The sequence below is a fragment of the Berghia stephanieae genome, chromosome 3, assembly GCF_034508935.2.
Source record: "Berghia stephanieae isolate SIO BIC M18660-M18661 chromosome 3, UCSD_Bste_1.3, whole genome shotgun sequence".
NCBI lineage: Eukaryota > Metazoa > Mollusca > Gastropoda > Nudibranchia > Aeolidiidae > Berghia > Berghia stephanieae.
In genome coordinates, this window is record NC_088362.1 from 90,270,044 (window position 1) to 90,287,838 (window position 17,795).

The 17,795-nt window shown below is 35.2% G+C and overlaps 2 protein-coding genes across 4 annotated transcripts in view; both read right to left on the reverse strand.

Annotated features, from left to right (window-relative positions):
- Window positions 1–14,036, reverse strand: part of LOC144968793 (frizzled-4-like) — a 48,874-nt gene extending 34,838 nt beyond the window's left edge. Inside the window, exons 1-7 of the mRNA XM_078907479.1 lie at window positions 13,901–14,036; window positions 11,863–11,947; window positions 6,681–6,833; window positions 5,021–5,129; window positions 3,986–4,088; window positions 2,416–2,486; window positions 1,338–1,431 (exon numbers count right to left, since the gene is read on the reverse strand). Coding sequence (XP_078763605.1) covers window positions 1,338–1,431; window positions 2,416–2,486; window positions 3,986–4,088; window positions 5,021–5,129; window positions 6,681–6,833; window positions 11,863–11,947; window positions 13,901–13,957 — 672 coding nt within the window. The 5' untranslated portion in view covers window positions 13,958–14,036. The remainder of the gene's footprint in view (window positions 1–1,337; window positions 1,432–2,415; window positions 2,487–3,985; window positions 4,089–5,020; window positions 5,130–6,680; window positions 6,834–11,862; window positions 11,948–13,900) is intronic.
- A 153-nt stretch (window positions 14,037–14,189) lies between these two features.
- Window positions 14,190–17,795, reverse strand: part of LOC144968794 (testis-expressed protein 11-like) — a 35,361-nt gene continuing 31,755 nt past the window's right edge. For all 3 annotated transcript variants that reach the window (XM_078907481.1, XM_078907480.1, XM_078907482.1), the window contains 3 exons: window positions 17,234–17,361; window positions 16,524–16,610; window positions 14,190–15,118 (listed from right to left, as the gene is read on the reverse strand). In XM_078907481.1, the coding sequence (XP_078763607.1) occupies window positions 16,580–16,610; window positions 17,234–17,361 (159 nt within the window). In that variant the 3' untranslated portion in view covers window positions 14,190–15,118; window positions 16,524–16,579. The remainder of the gene's footprint in view (window positions 15,119–16,523; window positions 16,611–17,233; window positions 17,362–17,795) is intronic.

Here is a 17,795-nt window from a genome sequence, read left to right on the forward strand (position 1 = left end):
AATCTGATATTAAGATGAATAAAACTAAACGAATAATACCCTTGAGTTTAAATTCAAAATAGTGAGTTCCGCCAAATCTAACAGGCTCAGCTAATCTGGACTGCACCTGGGATCGATCTTGATCCATTTGCATGTGAAGCCAACTGAGCTATCATCCAAGTTAAATCATTCCTTTTTTTTTTCTGAAAGAGTTTTTGTCTGGTACTTTATCTGAGAATTGTTTATAATTGTAGCTCTGGTTTTGCCTTTGGTCAAGTAAGTGTTAACTTGTCTATAGAGAGGACAGGACATTACCAATTTGCTGAACTGAATGGCACCTCGGGAGAAAAACCAAAAAAAAACAAAAAAAAAAACCATGGGCTTTTATTTCCACTAAACATGCTCAAAGCGCTGTACAAAGGGTCCAAGGTCAACAGCAACACATAACATGTAGAACGAGACATGACACCTTTTAGGCGATATTACGATTTTGTCCAACAGATACAACACTGTTTATGACCAGGTACTCATTTTACTCCACAAGTACAGTGAGAGAATGTGAGTAAAGGGCTTGTGCCAAGGACTCAACTATGCGCCAGGACCACATAGCCGCACAATCATTTATCTCATTATCTATTTGCTTATATCTGCAATTTAACCCACTAATGTTTGAAAACGGTTTTCATACAGAACAGAACCATATGAACTCCATGACAGTAACTCCACCAGAAATTTAAAAAGTTTAGGCAAAGACTTTAGAAACAAATTCCAGGATTAATATGATTCTAAAGGAAAAGCCAAGGAAGAAAGCGGAACTTTGAGATTTGAAAAAAAAAGAAGAGAAAAGTATCATGATCATTTAATTAAGAAACAAAAATAGTAAATTAAGAAAGCAAGCAAGGATGGAAGTAATTAAGTGAGTTAGTATTAGGTACATAGATGGCTCGAAATAAATAGATTACATTTATGTAGGTTGGTAGGTAAGCATGTCATATTTCTTTTCCAATTCTAAAAACATTACAAGCCTCTGGAACTACCTGATAAAATAGTATCCATCTAATGAGAGGTTCAAAAAGCACCTTCAGATTTTACTCTTTTCTTAACCTATGCGCTGATACACCTTTTATAATGTGCACCGAGCACTTTCTTGTGAGGTAGGAGAATACAAATGCCATGAATTATAATTATCATGATTTTGTCCAAAGCTGCCTATCAAAGTGATGAAAATTGTAATTTAATTAGCAGATGTGGCCTTTGACATAAAACCAGAGACATTTTGATTTTTAAAATTACATCTTTTCAACTTATCCATATTTATAATTTAAACACTATTTGGTCTTACAAGAAGAATCACGCACCTGCTCTTCATAATCAGATCGAGCCATTGGTATGTATTTAAGCAGCTGCATGCTGAGACTACACCATTGCTCTGCCAAGCTGAACTTGTTGCAACTGAAAAGAAAAACGATGAATCAATACACTAAGCATTCTTGCACACTACAATTACATGAAACTTAACGAAAAAATAAACATTCAAATACTCTTCCACATTAGCTGCTACGAAGGTACTAAACATATTATAAACGCTTAAATGATGGGAAGAGGATTACTTCTGATGGAGTATGCTGCCCTGTATTTCATCCTCAAAAAATTTAAATGGACTACAGTGCATAGCAGCCAATTTTTCAAAGAGCTAAAACAGGACACCTTAACAAGTGCTGCTGTCATGATCCAAATGGCAGTGTGTCTGGACTATTATAAAACATAAGTTTAAGTTTCTAAGGGTTTTACGGCTCTTGCAACATATTTTAATAATTTCAGCGCCAGTAAAAAAGGAAGAAAATGGGATAATTAATAAAGTGATTGTTTTACAATTGAAAGCATACAAGAAAAAGTGAGACAAAGAGGGATAGTTCAAATCAGGAATAGACGTAGATTCCAAGAGCACACTCTCAGTGTTCTTAGTTTGAGATCACCTAAATGTCTCATCGGGACAAAAGCACAAGTCCCCACTAAGTGGAACACACTCAAATGTTTACAAATCATAATATATGTAAAACAAAATAATACAGTGCATGATTTACAAGACAAAAAATATCATCTCCCAAAACTCTAACTATACATTTGACTGTTTCCCTCCCAGACAGGGTCAGGACAATATCAAGTTATCTCATTCCAAGACAAAAACAGAAAGCATGTTGGAAAAAATATATAGGGGGACAGAAGACACAGTAAGTGCCTCCCTGCCCACTATGGGAGGTCAGGGATAATCTAGATTGAGATTGTATAAGTGTATAGCTACGACAAACCTGTCCCACATAAGTTCAAGTCTAAAATAAATATTGTTAAGTTGATATGTGTATCAATGAAAAAAACAAAAAAAAAAAACAAAAACGATAAACACACACATTACAATTTGATATTTAAACAACTAACTTGAAATAATGAAGTCCACGATTCCAAGATTTCGTCATCAACCACAGTAGTTCGATTTCAGGATACAGGCCCTGGTGTGATAGAAAAAAACCCAAAAACATCAGTGTCTGGTAACGTACAGTTATATAACATAACAAAATATCAGAGGTCGACGGATCAAACCTCTGAAGTCTCTATTTTCACGATCGGCGGATCAAAACTCTGAAGTCTACATATGAGCTTTGTGCACCATGTTTTATTTAATTTTGGGCGGATCAGACATCTGATGTCATCAGAGGGAGGAGGGGGAGGGGGACACAGAGATGAATGCTGGTATAGATGAATGTAATGAAAGAAAACTGGTCCGTATAAATGTTATGCGTTTTGGTAAATTACTCACAACATCTGCCCCTAAATAAAATCCTACAAACACACACAACTATGTGTGACCTTAAAAGTTTTGATTTTGATTTATAGAAAGAATGAAGAGGATGTTACTTAGCTCTTAAGTACCATTTTTTGACAGCCTGTTAGTGATTAGTTATTACTAAATCATAGATGGAGCGAAATTAACATCACTCAGCTCTTTGTCATTTTTTAGATGATATGAGTATTTTACCTAACGCACACGTGCATAAGCATCAACATCAATCAGGCAATAAACATTAAATGTTTTGTGTATTGGTATATTTAATTTAAATGGTGGGTGTTGTGAGTAGTTTACCTCAATTCATAGCATAATTGTTTAAGCGAGACTTAATCAATCAACCCAACGTTCAAAATCAATATCAAAGAGCTGAGTTAGGTCAACTTTGTTCCTATCTATACAATGTATTGTAGGAGAAGAGAGTGGCCAGTGAGTAGATTTCTTGGATCTATGTTTGTAATCAGTGTTAAATTTCAACGCATCAAAACATAATGCTGTGCGTCGTAAATCTTAGGGATAGAATAAAATTGATTTAACATTTTTATATGGCAATGGTAAAATCGACCTAAATCACAAAAATCTGGGTGTCGTTCATTAGATCGATAAAAATGTTAACAAACTGGCTAATTTTAATATAGTAGGCTGGTTTTTCCTGTAGTCGACACACACATACACAGACAGACAGACAGACATACTTGTTCTTTCTTTTATCAATATGAATTAATAACGATATCATTTTGAACACAAAATGCGTTTATTTCTACAGCAAGTGCATAACATGCAAAATATAACTTGAATATCAATAAAAGACTACAACAAAGGTGGTATTAATCAAACATTAAGGTTTTTAAAAAAAGCAGTCCTTCAGAGCCTTAAGGCCCATGGATAGGGAGTTTATTCTGGTTTGTGTAGCATTAAACAATACCAATTGCTGCTTACCCTTCAGGAAGGATTCTAATCCATCTTTAAAGTACTTTCCACTAGGCCTGACAGACCAGCTTTCCAATAATGAGAACCAAGGATATAGGGATATTTTGTTTTCTAAACTGGTGACATTTTCTGCAATAACAGTTTCTACATTCTTTTGTTTGATATTACTAATGTCAGCATTGAATGAGCTCTCAAATGGCGATCACTGTAAAATGGATTTTATTTTTCTCTTACCTTAGCCCTTTTCCCAATCATGTCTGTAGTTTCCATGAAGTAATTTAAGGCCTCTGTTTCATTGCTTTCCATGCACAATTCGATAAGGCTCCTCACATCCACACTACAATTTTAGGCACAAAATTTTAACATCAACACTAAAATACTATTTATAAACGCTGGGGGAGTAAAATCTCTTTAATTTGAGACGCACAAACATGTTGAAAATTCTTCAATTTCTATCCATCAGATCCTCTAAAATACAAAATGTCTTAATCACCTTAGAGTTTCTCAATAAATGGAGGAATTCTGTCTCTTTTTATGTTTTGAAGAAACTTATGGCATTGGTTATAATGACGTCCCGCTCATAATGGCGTCATGTCAAAGTCACGTTTTTTCCCTATATATCATTAGTAATGAAATATCAAATATAAGAACATAAAATGTAACACATTCTGCATAAAGTAACATTTCGATCTAAGACAGATTTGAAAAATTCAATAAAAATGTAGGCTCCAATGAAAAAGCTTTTTAGGTTATGACAACCAATAACAATGTTCACTTATTCATTTATCAATAAATGTTTGCTAGTGACCAATTATAGTGTTGCATCTGACAGCCCGTCACAGAGCAAGTGAGTTTTAATAGCCGTTAAATGAAAAATACTTACTAACCAACCAATAATTTCAATGCTTTTAAGGTAATGGGTGCCACTTTTCTGGATTATCCCAGAGAATTCCGAGATACAAAATTACAACTCATGATGAGGCAAAAACAGAAATTCTGTGTGTCTAATTAGTTCCTTCAAATGTATGCAGTTGACATCAAGCATTGTCAATCACTGTTTACAGCAACATACCAATTAACACACCAATGCTGAGGACGGTCAAATTTTAAAAGTAAAAGTCATTACAATAATATGTTCATCATCATTCACCTAGTTACTGATTACTAAATCACAAGATTTGAGATAGATATGCTAAGATCTAATCATCATCACCCTAAATTTATTAAAACAAATGGAATCAACAATAATTGTGAAAATAGAAAACCCACCTGCACTTCTCGAAATCAGGACATTCCACTTGTAAATGCATCCTAATTGCAACTTTCAAGGCTCTCATACTAAGGGCAATGTTGTTAGATGGAGGATCAGATGCCAAAGCTGTGAGTTGTGGAACAAAAGAAATTCTTCATTTACAATTAAGCTGAAAGCAATGATAAAAGTTTATCTGATAGAGAAAGAAATAAGGCTCAAAGAAAAGAAAATCATTCTTGATTTTGTATTATGGAGTGGACAATAATAATTGCTAAGTTCCTTCAAGTTAGAGAATGGCCTATTTCGAATCTACTTTTGCCAAACTTTATATTACGACCAGCCATCCAGTCATTACTAAGTGGCCAGAATAAGAATCAGACTTAACCCGATGTCAAATCAGATTTAATTGCACAAGAGTCGCATGCTCCCTCCATTCACCCGCAGGGTACCCTACTGAATAATAATCATTTTCTTCATGGCCAAGAAAAGAAAGATGAAACACAACACAAAAAGATGCTAAGATTCAGAGATAAGTGCTGCAACTCTCTTGGATCACATGTGCCTGAGAAACAGGAAGACAAAGGGAAACAGTTAGAAGCAAATCCCTGCAGTGATCTACGCTTGTAGAGGCTAAAAAAGAAGACATCAAACAAAGGAAGACTTTCAGATGTTGCCTAATACTGTTATTCAGTTACTCAGAGAGATTATTTAGAGGGAGGAAAATGTTATTTCTCATAGAAAAACACACTCACATACATTATTATTTTCTGCATAGAAATGTCTCCAATCAGACCTTAGGCAAATCCAGTCACCTCACTCCACAGTTCAAGGATAAGCCACAGAAAAAAAAAAGAATAACAGACTAGGAGGATAGAAGATTCTACAAGTTGCCCACATCAACTGCTTGCAATTTGAAACATAAATACTTAATCATGTTACACAAAATTGTTAGACTATTCAACTTATTGCATACAAACAGAAAAAAAATAATAATGCTGATGGTATCAACATTGCAACCTTTTTCAAGTTATGAAATTCATATTCCAAATTTTTGGAAGTAGGAGTTAAATTTTGAATTAATAAAAGACAATTTAATCATGAATCAAGAACTGAACAAGTGTGTATGAAAGGTGCCAGACAAAGCAAGAAAGAAAAATACAAGAAAAAAACCATCCCAAAAAACCAGTCAACCTTGACTGGGGATCGAACCTCAGACCTGATTACCGGTTAGACATGCTACCATTACACATTAATCAGAAGGTCTGAGTTTTGATCCCCAGTCGAGGTCGACTGATTTTTTGGGATGGTTTTTTTCTTGTAATTTTCTTTCTTGCTTTGTCTGGCATCTTTCGCACACACTTGTTCAGTTCTTTATCTTACACTGGTGCCAGCTCCTTAATTTCTTAATTTGATATCATGAATCAACAATTTGTGTCAACAAGAAAACAGTTTAACATATCGACAACACTCTTGCATCCACTTTGCCACCTCCTTATTAGTAAAACTCGAGTAGAGATATTCTTTCTGGAAAAAAGTTTGATTTAAAATAAAATGATCAGAAATGTCTCACTTGCAAAACATTTCGAAAAATATTTTGGTTACTTGAATATTTATTTGCTCATATCATTTGTACAATTTAGACAAAATGTGTTCCTTGTGTGTCTTTTAAGGACCCACCTGCAAGTGTATGGAAAATATCAGGATCTGGTTTGGGCAAAGTAAGGGCTCTCTCTAAGATTGCCTCTGCCCTCGGATGGTTTAACTTTGTCAAGGCTTCAAATTCATACATCATCATCAAAATGTCAGAGGAAGTTGACGTTTTTAGAGGCCCTGAAATGTTAGAGTAATAATACAGAATTCATTTTTCTAAAGGCACAAAGTACTTCACATCAAATGATAAATAAAAGACAATACATAGGCCACAGTCTCTAAACGGTATTATGTCAAGATGACGTAAGTGCTTCAAATTTATTTCATAGCTAAAAAATGAAAACTTGGATTATTTCCATTCATTATGGTGAAAAATAAATACAGTTTCTCACATTGCAAAAGAAACAAAAAACAAAACAAAGTTCGTATTTCTTCTGATTTTAACTCTAAATTCACTTTCTGGGTCTGATCCACCCTGACATTATACTGTTTTGAGGAAGTTGGTCACATGTTCAATAGGGAACTTGATTCAATTCCAAAAATAAGGTTACAATTATTTTAATTCATTAAAAGGGGTAAAACAAAATGTGGTTTATTTTCTGCCAAAAACAATATCGTACAGAAAATACTGTTTTTGACCCATCATGTGAAATAATCATTACTGTATAGCACAGGGATAGGGATATGGAACTGCCAAAGCCTAATGAAATTGGTATGTTCCAGGAACAAAAAATCTCTAGAGGGGCTGGTGGCACCAATCTCCCATTTTAAATATATTGTCAAGAGTTTGTCTCCTCACAGAAACAGAAATTTGAAACTGGCAATGAATTTATGCCCAAACCAGATTTTTAATGATTTTTTTCTCCAGTTTTGATCTCAATAAAGGAAAAAAAAGCTGTAAAACCCAATATCATTTAGTTCTGTCGATATTGGATTTGACAATAATAATGTTAACAAGAGTCCCATGCTTCGGTAATACAAACTACATTTCCATGTCATTATCAGGCAGATATGACATATCATATTTGGGTTGACATGTTGATCTATAAGACTCACTTGATTTATGCTTCTTGGCTCCTGGCGAAGCATAGAGCCTCAACAGCATTCTTCCATCTTCTTCTGTCCTTGGCACATACCTTTGCCTCACTCCAGGTAAGACTGGAGACGCATAAATCTTGGTGACGACTTCTCCTCCAAGTCTGTTTTAGACAACCCCGTTTCCTCTTGCCCTATGGGTTCCATTTGAGAGCCTGCTTTGTTATATTACAGAGATCTTTCTGCAGGGCATGGCTAGCCCATCGCTATTTTCTGCATCTGACATGGACATCCATTTGCTCTTGGTTTGTAATTGTCAAAAGGTCAGCATTTGGCAAGTTGTCAAACCATTTCAACTTGAGGATTTGCCGAAGCAGCGAGTGACAAAAGATTGTATCTTGGCTGATGTAGTCAAGGTTGTTCGCCAAGTCTCTGACCCATAGAGCAGGACTGCTTTAACATTAGTGTTAAATTTATTTTAAGCTTGGTGCTTGTGGATATGCTGGAAGCTTTCCATATTGGTCTCAATATTGGAAAGGCCTGGCGTGCTTTCTTGATTCCAGCAATGATTTCTTCATCAGTTCCACCCGATTGACTGATTTTGCTGCCAAGGTATGTAAATTCCCCGACATCTTCTATTGCTGTACCAAAGATGGTGATTTGTGATTCTTGTTTGGTGCAGCAGTTTTGTCTTCTCTTCACTAATCTTGAAACCAACACGCTGAGCTGTTTCTTCCATGGCTGTGACTTTGATCTGCATTTGTCCTGTAGGCGGTGTCAGAGGAGGGCTAGGTCATCTGAAAATTCAAGGTCTTCAAGTCTTTTTGAAAATGTCCATTGAATGCCATTGTTGGAGTTGCCATATGCTGTCTTTGTCACCTAGTCCAATACCACAAGAAATAGAAGTGGGGACATCAAGCAGCCTTGTCTTACTCCTGAGATAATATCAAAATCCTCTGAGAGTCGACCATTATGGATGACTCGGCAGAAAAACCCATCATAAAGTCGTTTGATGATGTTTATAAACTTTTCTGGCACCCCTTAGTGGAGAAGGATGCTCCAGATGCTTTCTCTATCTACGCTGTCAAACGCTTTCTCAAAGTCTATAAAACATATGATTCTTCATGAAGTTAGAGTTGCAATTTGGTCTGTGCATGATCATTCTTTTCTGAAGCCTGCCTGCTCATCTCATAGTGCTTTGTCCAGAGTAACTTTCCTCCTGTCAAGCATGATTCTTGTGAGCACTTTGCTTGGTATGGACAACAAGGTGATTCCTCACCACTTGCCACACTGGGACAGATTGCCATGTTTGGGTAATTTTACAAGCAAGCCCTTCTTCCAATCAGATGGTATTTGTCAAGATCAAGTTGAACAAGTGATGGAGTTGATCCATGATTATGTTTCCACCCTCATTCAAGGTTATCTGTGCCAGTAGCTTTTCCATTTTTCGGACTGCCAAGTGCCCTTCAGCTCTCCGTCTTTGTGACTTCACCTGTATTGAAATTGAGCGGTTCTCCAGGGTTCAGGTGTGGTCTTAGTACTTGAGGTGGTCTGTAGAGTACTTCATGGAAGTGTTCTTTCCATCATTTGAGTTGCTCTTCTATTGATATGATTAGTTTCCCATCTTTGTCTCTGTTGTCCATGCTGTATCTGTTTCCTCGGGCTCGTGTGTGTGAAGCACTTCAAAGCGGTTTTGGAGTGAAATCATAAAAGTTGCTTTAGTGTCTACTGGTTGTTTCAGCTTGTTGATATCATATTTTACTTTAGGGTCTAGCTCGCACACCTAGTAATGAGCTTCTGTACCGTTGTCTCACCATGACATGGTCTATTTGATTTTCTGGCTGATGATCTGGAGACACCCAAGTAGCTTTATGGCAATGCTTGTGTGGGAAAAGTTTGACGCCAATTAAAAAGTTGTTTGTAGTACAGAAGTCGGCCAAAAGTTCTCCATTCTCATTCATCTGGCCGATGCCATGCTTTTCCATTTCATCTTCTCTATCTACATTTGTGCCTTCAACCTTTACATTCATATCCCCAATGAGTATTAGCATATCTATGTTTGGGATCTTATCTACCACTGCCAGTAGGTGAGCATAGAAGTTGCCTTTAATTTCTTCCTCTGCTGTGTTTTGTGGGGGGGCATATCACAAGACTAGAGACACCTTCTGGAAACGAGAAGAGAGACATGCAGTAATGATACGAATCAGACACAGGTTCCCATTCCAAGAGGCTTTTAGCAGCTGCTTTGATTAGAAGGAGGCCCACTCCAGCTTCATGGCGTCACTAATGTCTTTTCCAGAATATATCTCCTGTTCGTAATTTTGTCTCTCCGTGGCTGTGTCAACGGACTTCACACATCCCAAAAGGTGAGACTGTATCTGTTCATCTCTGCCACTGCTTGAGCACATCTACCAGACTCCCAGAGCGTTCTCACATTTCACGTTCCTAATAGGATTGGCTTTTTCTGTGATAACAAACTTCAAGGCTTTATCAAGGGTGTTCTTGGGCTAAGAGGGGTCGTCAGCTCTGCAACTCCCTGGTTGGTTTGGCCGTAGCGTGTCATCATTCTCCTGATCGGAGCCCCTGGTCTCCCAAGAATCTATGGTTATATTGCTGTTGTAGGTTTCTGTAACTTGTTATTTTTCAATGGACGAGTAGTTGCCCCATCGCATAACCCCCAGACTTGTAGGACCAGGATAAATTTTGGAGATTCACTCCTAGATTGGTTACTCTCCCGAGTTAGTGAGCCCAGTCTTCCCATGGTTTTCTGTTGGGGTTTCCTTCCCTTAGACTGACATGGCAGTTTTTTGAAAAAACAAAATCCTAAATTTTGCAAGCTAAAAACAATAAAATTTGCAAAAATTTGCGGTTAATTTTCCTAAAAACCCATACTTATTTCATGAAAGGGAAAGGTATTTGTTTGTTTTTAAGGGTTTCACGGCGCTTGCAACAAATGTAAGGTCCTATCAGCGCCAGTAAAAAAGAAGAAAATAGGATAGTAAAAAAGAAACTACTCTTGATTAATTATCTTTCACGTTCTTTTGCTCTACACAAGCTATCAAATTAAAAGAGAAAAAAAATTCGTCTGTTTTTTTTTGTTTGTTTTAATTTGCCTTTTAAAAAAGTTATAATTATTGGGGGGTTTTCTTTGCAAAATCTCAAAAATTTGCAATATTTTCAAAAAAATTGCAGATTTTGTGGCTGTAAAAAACTGCCATGCCAGCTCAGAAGATTGTCTTCCACGACTAATGAGCTCCATCTACTCAGGTTTGAAATCAAAGTTGTCCTTCTCCTAGGTGAATTGTCTCAGTCGAGACTAATGAGCTCCACCTACCCAGGTTTGAAATCAGAGTTTTCCCTCTCCTAGGTGAATTGTCTGTCCATGAGACTAATGAGCTCCACCTACCCTGTGAATCCCTTCCCCATGGGCTGTTCGGCTTGGTTAGACCTGCCAGGGCACACAAAGTCCCCGCCGACATAGCTCCATGGGATCGTTGCAAGCACACAAGCTCCCCCACCACTTGGGGGAAGTGATCTTTAAGCGTTGTTGACATTTAGTAAAACTCAAAAAGTTTCAGACCTAATTGGGAATGACGGAAACTCCACTTCACATAAAATACTGTTTTTATCATTTTGGAAATATGGACTTCTAAGTATTACTAATCACAGGCAAGATAAAAAAAAAATATCTGATAAATGAAAATGAAATAATGATTCTGATGCGAATGATAACGATGATGATGACCCACAGTTCAGCACAAGAAGAATAAGCAGTTTGATGAATAAAGGTATGGGCAGGTGAAGAAATTATGAAAAATAAAACAACTAAAAATGTATATCTAATTTTACTGCTTATATTTTTGTACCAATAGAATCGCACTCAAAGGTTTAAGAACACTCATAATTATAGTGTGCTGCAAGAGATGGTCATAATTTCTTGATTAAATTGAATGCAATGAGATTGTATTGATTATTTTGAAGAAAAATCAATCTATAACAGTTGTTCAATATATATATATATATATATATATATATATATATATATATATATAATATATATATATATATATATATATATATACATATATATATATCTTATTATATCTTATAAATTCTTATAATGTAACCATTATATCATCATTTGAATGTCAATTTGAAACAATAAATAACAAACCTTGAGTCCATAGCGAGTTTTGGGCTTGGTTTTCAGCCAGTTTGTACTCTTCTAAATGGTGCAAAACCTCTTCAAGAAGATTCATCTGCATATTAATAATATTTTACACATTAAGTGATACAAAACCTATTGTTAGGAGTTGATATTCTGCCAAGGAGATGTTGGCAATGATATCTTGAAATAAGACCTTAAATAAATCATAGATACAATCTAAGGGTTCAAATTAATTTATCAATCCAAAATTTTGAGAAGAAAAAAAAACAAACAATTCTCTTTCGTGTTCTTAATCTAAATTAAATTATTACAAATTTTTATCATAACATGTCAAATTTTGAAAGACAGCTGTTAAAATGCATAAACATAAGACTAATGATTAAAATTTAAGTTCGTTATATAAGCAAGAAAGAAAAAAAAAAGAAAAGAAAAGAAACAAAAATCATCTATGACCTAGAAAAATTATAATCCATCTGCCCTGTCTCCAACTTGATAATTGAATAACAATTGATTAGATCTTGTCTTTAAAATCAAACATCTTCTTAGAAACAAACTTTAGTGATAAGGCAACTTCTTGCAAAATTTTGATTTTTAGTGACGAGGACTTACTTAATAACTGAATCTTTTTCATTCCCCGTGGAACATAAGGCCCTCACAAAACCCCTGCAAAATCCATATTTTCTATTAACTAGCTCATCGTGCCAGGACTTGCCAACATGGACCGCTCTTTTTGTTTATGTTTGTTTTTAGTTGTCATCTTTTCTTTCAATCAATGTTTTTTTTCAAGTCCCAAGTAAACAGCCTCATTTTCTCTTCTTAAGAGGGGAACACCTCGATGCTAAATGGGGCAATTGATTCTATTTTTTTTGTTGCTGTTGGAAAACAGGCCTTAGCTTTCTCATTCATCTTTATCTCCATTCCATATGTATTGTTTCATCCTGTATGTCTTAATTTCTTTGTTGCCAGTAAAGTTCTAGATTTTAAGTCAAGTATGACATCAAGGGGCACTACTAATTACAAACTTTATTGTATGAAATGTATAACGTTGTTACTTCCCCTGATATTATAGGAATGACATGATCCAACAATCAAATTGATATGATCAAATAAAAATCAATTAAATGAGGAAAAGACTAAGGTTGCTACGGCTCAGTGGTATAGCTCTCACCTTACAAGCAGGGGGAACGGTATTGATCTTAGTTGAAGTCGAGAATTTTTTTTTCTTAACCTCCTATCCATCAACAATGATAGGGAAGCTGGGTCTGCTAGATATGGTAGAAAGTACATTGTGATGGACCAGTGTTCTATCAAAAAGATAGCGAGCAATCGTTACTCTTTATTCAACATTAGAGAAATTGGGATAAATTCTGACTCCATAGGTCTAATGTAATGTCCGGCTGGAGGACTACTACTACTACTTCTACTACTTTTTCAAATTAAAACAGGTACAAGAGTGAGGAAAAGCGCGAGACACACAACCAATCACTCACATACGAAGAGAGAGAGAGAGAGAGAGAGAGAGAGAGTGAGAGAGAGAGAGAGAAGAGGAAGAGGGAGGGGAGAGAGAGAGGAGGAGGAGGAGAGAGAGGGAGGAGAGAGAGAGAGAGAGAGAGAGGAGAGAGAGAGGAGGAGAGAGTAGAGAGAGAGAGAGAGAGAGAGAGAGAGAGAGAGAGAGAGAGAGACGGAAGTCAAGTGAGTTCAGGAAATGTCAGAGACCTTTTCAGGTGTTCCGTCTTGTTAAATTTTTGTTTATTATTTATATGTATGTAATTTTTAGTTACCTTCATTTTCCTTCCCTTTATAAAAAGCTCTGTGGAAATCAGATGCCAATTTTGTTATGAGTGCTTATTTTTACTGTTTAAGCATGGAGACTTTTATTCTTTCCCTCTTGAGCTAAACAATAAAGACTGATCACTCAATCTTGATAAAAAATTTAGACACACGGATACCGGACAGGTGGAAATTTATAAATCAGAATCCTGTTATGCTTACTTTCAGCTTGTTTTCCTATAAATGCTGTGAGAACTTATGACAAAAGTACTACCTGCAACTCCTTATCCAACTCCTTTCGTGCTAACTGTAAGCAGGCAGCATTGGCCATCACAAGGCAGGTCTGATATTTGTTGTGGTTGCTTACAGTAGTGGTACACAAGGATAGAAGCTGGCATGGAAGCAAAGAAACCCCCCCCCCAAAAAAAAAACGCAATTAAAAATGAATAATAAAATGCTTCTAGAAGTGGAAATGTCAAAAAAGCAAAATCTTAGCCTCTCTTTTAAAAATTTGAACCTTTCAATTCATTCTAAAACGGAAATTAAGTAGTCCAGATTAAAAAAAAAAAAGTATCAATTAATAAAGGTGCGACAACTTCAGCAGGCTAACAATGAGGTCATTTTCACAACATCTTGTACACGTAGATAAATTTTGAAGGAAATGAGCGTGTCTTTTTAAACACAATTAAAAATATTTCAAGTGGGAGGATATTTGAAATGATAATTTTATACCTATTTTATACAATGCCAGTTATAGTTTGACACAACAATATAAAATCTTTTAGAAATGTATCTTTGATACCACAAAAAAGCACCAATTTTCAACAACCTCAAAATACAATAATATTCTATCTAAAGGAAGAACTCGACTGCCTTTGGTCTTTCTTACTTGCATTAATGGACAATGCAAAGAATTCGAGACGATCAGTTTGGAATCTTTTGAGCTAAGCTCCTTCTTCCATATTAAACAAACATATGAATAAAAATAACAAATAACAATAACATATAAACAATCCAACAGAACAATATTTACATTAATTGAATAATTCAGGATACTGTACCTAAGTTTCAAATGAAAAGGGCGATTGTTTATGAACAAATTTGGTGAATATACCCTTTAGTGTTTCATCAGATATAAGCAAACTTAATCCTATTTTTGCAATGTGTAGCAAATATAAAAATGTTAGTAAACACGAATGATAGTCAATATCACGATAAACATCCTCCTCCACACCAGAAACTTAAAACCTTTTATATTCTCAACCAAACAACTAAGTTTAAAAAAAAAGCAGACAAAAAAATATCTCATACCTCAGTTCATAGAATGTGCATTTTACTAGTTCTAATGGAGCATTTAAGTGGCAATTTTTTAAGTTCATAGTTGACAGTCTAAATATTTTCTTTGCAAAATTTATACTGACTTTAGAACAAAGAACAAAAAAGTCCCTCATTGTAGCAGGATCCTGTTCTGCCTCCAATGCAAGATTCCATGCTGTTGACAAAGATATTGAGTGAGAAATGTAGAACACATCTTAAGAATTTGCATTTTAATCTTCTAAACAGGAATAGAACTTGTAAAAAAATTAACAGTATAGTACCAATTTTCCTTGCAATCAATTCAACATAATGGGGCAAATTAAACCCAATTGAAATTTAATGTTAGTTATGATCAACTATAAAACAATTTGCATTCCTTGTTTAATATGAGGTCAAAGATAAACACAACAGACATTTGCTCTCTCTCTCTCTATCTCTCTCTGGAGCAATCATTGAAGCAACAAACACTCAATGCTTCGCTGGCAACATAGGGACTTCTCAGGGGGACAGTTTGAGCCCAGTATTGTTCAGTGTATTTGGAACACGCGTCAAGAGAAGCATGTCAAAGCCTATCCCCCTTTGAAAATACAATAAAAACATCCTTACCCTCAGAAATTATATACGCAAATGACATAGATTTCAATGGTACAGGCTTTATTAACGTAAATGACATACAAGATGTCCTGAAAAAATACAATCTTCAAGTTAACATAGACAAAACTGAATGAACAACCATCACATAACATGTAGACTCGTGGAAAAATGTTTAAAAACTTGGTTCACTGCTCAGGGACAAATAGGACATAGAAAACAGAAAACAATTATCAAAAGCAGCACTACACAAAGTTATTCATATCTGGATTATAACTGGCAAAATAAACAAAAAAAAAACACGAATTAAGTTGAATAACACACTTGTCAAATCAATTCTCCTCTATAACTGTGCAACATGGGGAATGACATAATCAGACGAAGATCAAATGTACACTTTCCATCGTAAACAACTTAGAACAATACTGGGAATTAAATACCCTACAAAAATAACAAACAAAGCACTGTACCAAAAATGTAATGAAACACAGATCTCTCTTCAAATACTTAAAGCCAGCTGGACCCTGTTTGGGTACATCCTGAGACGAGCTTCTGAAATACTAGCAAATAAAGCTATGACATTCTACTTCACCAATTTGGGACCCAAACACAAAGGACATGCAGTCACGTCATTGCCCATAACACTCAACAACAATATCAAAAGATTGCCAAACATCAACTATAAACCTCAACAATATCAGAGACATGGCATCAAATGGACAGGAATGGAGATTCCTCTGCACAGAAATTATGAGGTGGAGGCTGCAAAGTTGGTCGAGTGTGTCAGCAAACAGCTTTAAATCAGTAAGTCAAGTCTCTCTCTCTCTCTCTCTCTCTCTCTCTCTCTCTCTCTCTCTCTCTCTCTCTCTCTCTCTCTCTCTCTCTCTCTCTCTCTCTCTCATATCTGATTTCATCTATCACATGTCCTCTTTTACCTCCATTTACATACACATATAGTTACACATTGAACTGTTACTATTACCACTTGCCTATTTTCATAAACCAGCTGACCTCTTCTTGTAACTGTGCACTTCCCATAGATCCATTATCTTGCATTACAAGAAGTTTGTTGTATGCTGGAAATTAATAATTAATGTCATAAAAATATGTTTACCATGATTTAGGAACCAGGAGTTGAAAATCTGCTTTAATAAATGATTGAAATAAAGGCATTAAAACAAACCAAATCATGAACAACAAGGCTTATAACAAAGGGTATAAAAATCAAAAACTGGGAAGGTAACTTTTATCAACAATGATACCTGTCTGTAAATTCACCAGCATTGATTTCACATCACATCTGTGAGGACCAGGAAAGAAAATTTTCTTGATATGGTCATAGGTGTAAAAGAAAAGGGGGAACAAAAAATTGTACACGTGGTTCCGCAGAGGAAATGTATTTCGCCCTTTTTCTTTGATTTTCCTACTTCCCTGAGAAAATCATTCCTAATTATTTCTTGTAATTTAGATTCACAATGAAATAAATTCAAAACCTAAAACTAATCATCTTTCATTTGTATAAATTTGATATGGCTGAGGAATTTTTCTTGCATTGTTTTATTACAGTTTTAAAAGCTTCTACATCTTATCTGATACTTTGGCATCGAAGTCAATTATAAATTTAATAAGAAACATGAGCCCCGTGAAATATAATACACACTAAAATATCCGCTTAGACATCTTAAAAATTCTTTATTACCTTTTTTCCTCCAACTCAGAAACTTTCAATCGGAGTAAACATTTGAGAGCCATAAAAGAGTGGTCCTCACATCTTCCACTGTTAATGATGCATTCCAATGCTGGTATGGCCAATTCAGATTTCCCTTTCTGGTAATAAATTACACTGACTTTTGTTTGTTTTACAAAATCATACTGTACAATCAGCATTTTATATTGACTTTTGTTTGTTTTACAAAAATCATACTGTACATTCAGCATTTTATATTGACTTTTGTTTGTTTTACAAAAATCATACTGTACATTCAGCATTTTATATTGACTTTTGTTTGTTTTACAAAAATCATACTGTACATTCAGCATTTTATATTGACTTTTGTTTGTTTTACAAAAATCATACTGTACATTCAGCATTTTATATTGACTTTTGTTTGTTTTACACAAATCATACTGTACATTCAGCATTTTATATTGACTTTGTTTGTTTTACAAAAATCATACTGTACATTCAGCATAAGGCAATGAGCTCTATGTAAAATGTCCAAAAATTGATGAATATCCGACAAGTAAATTTTAACATAATC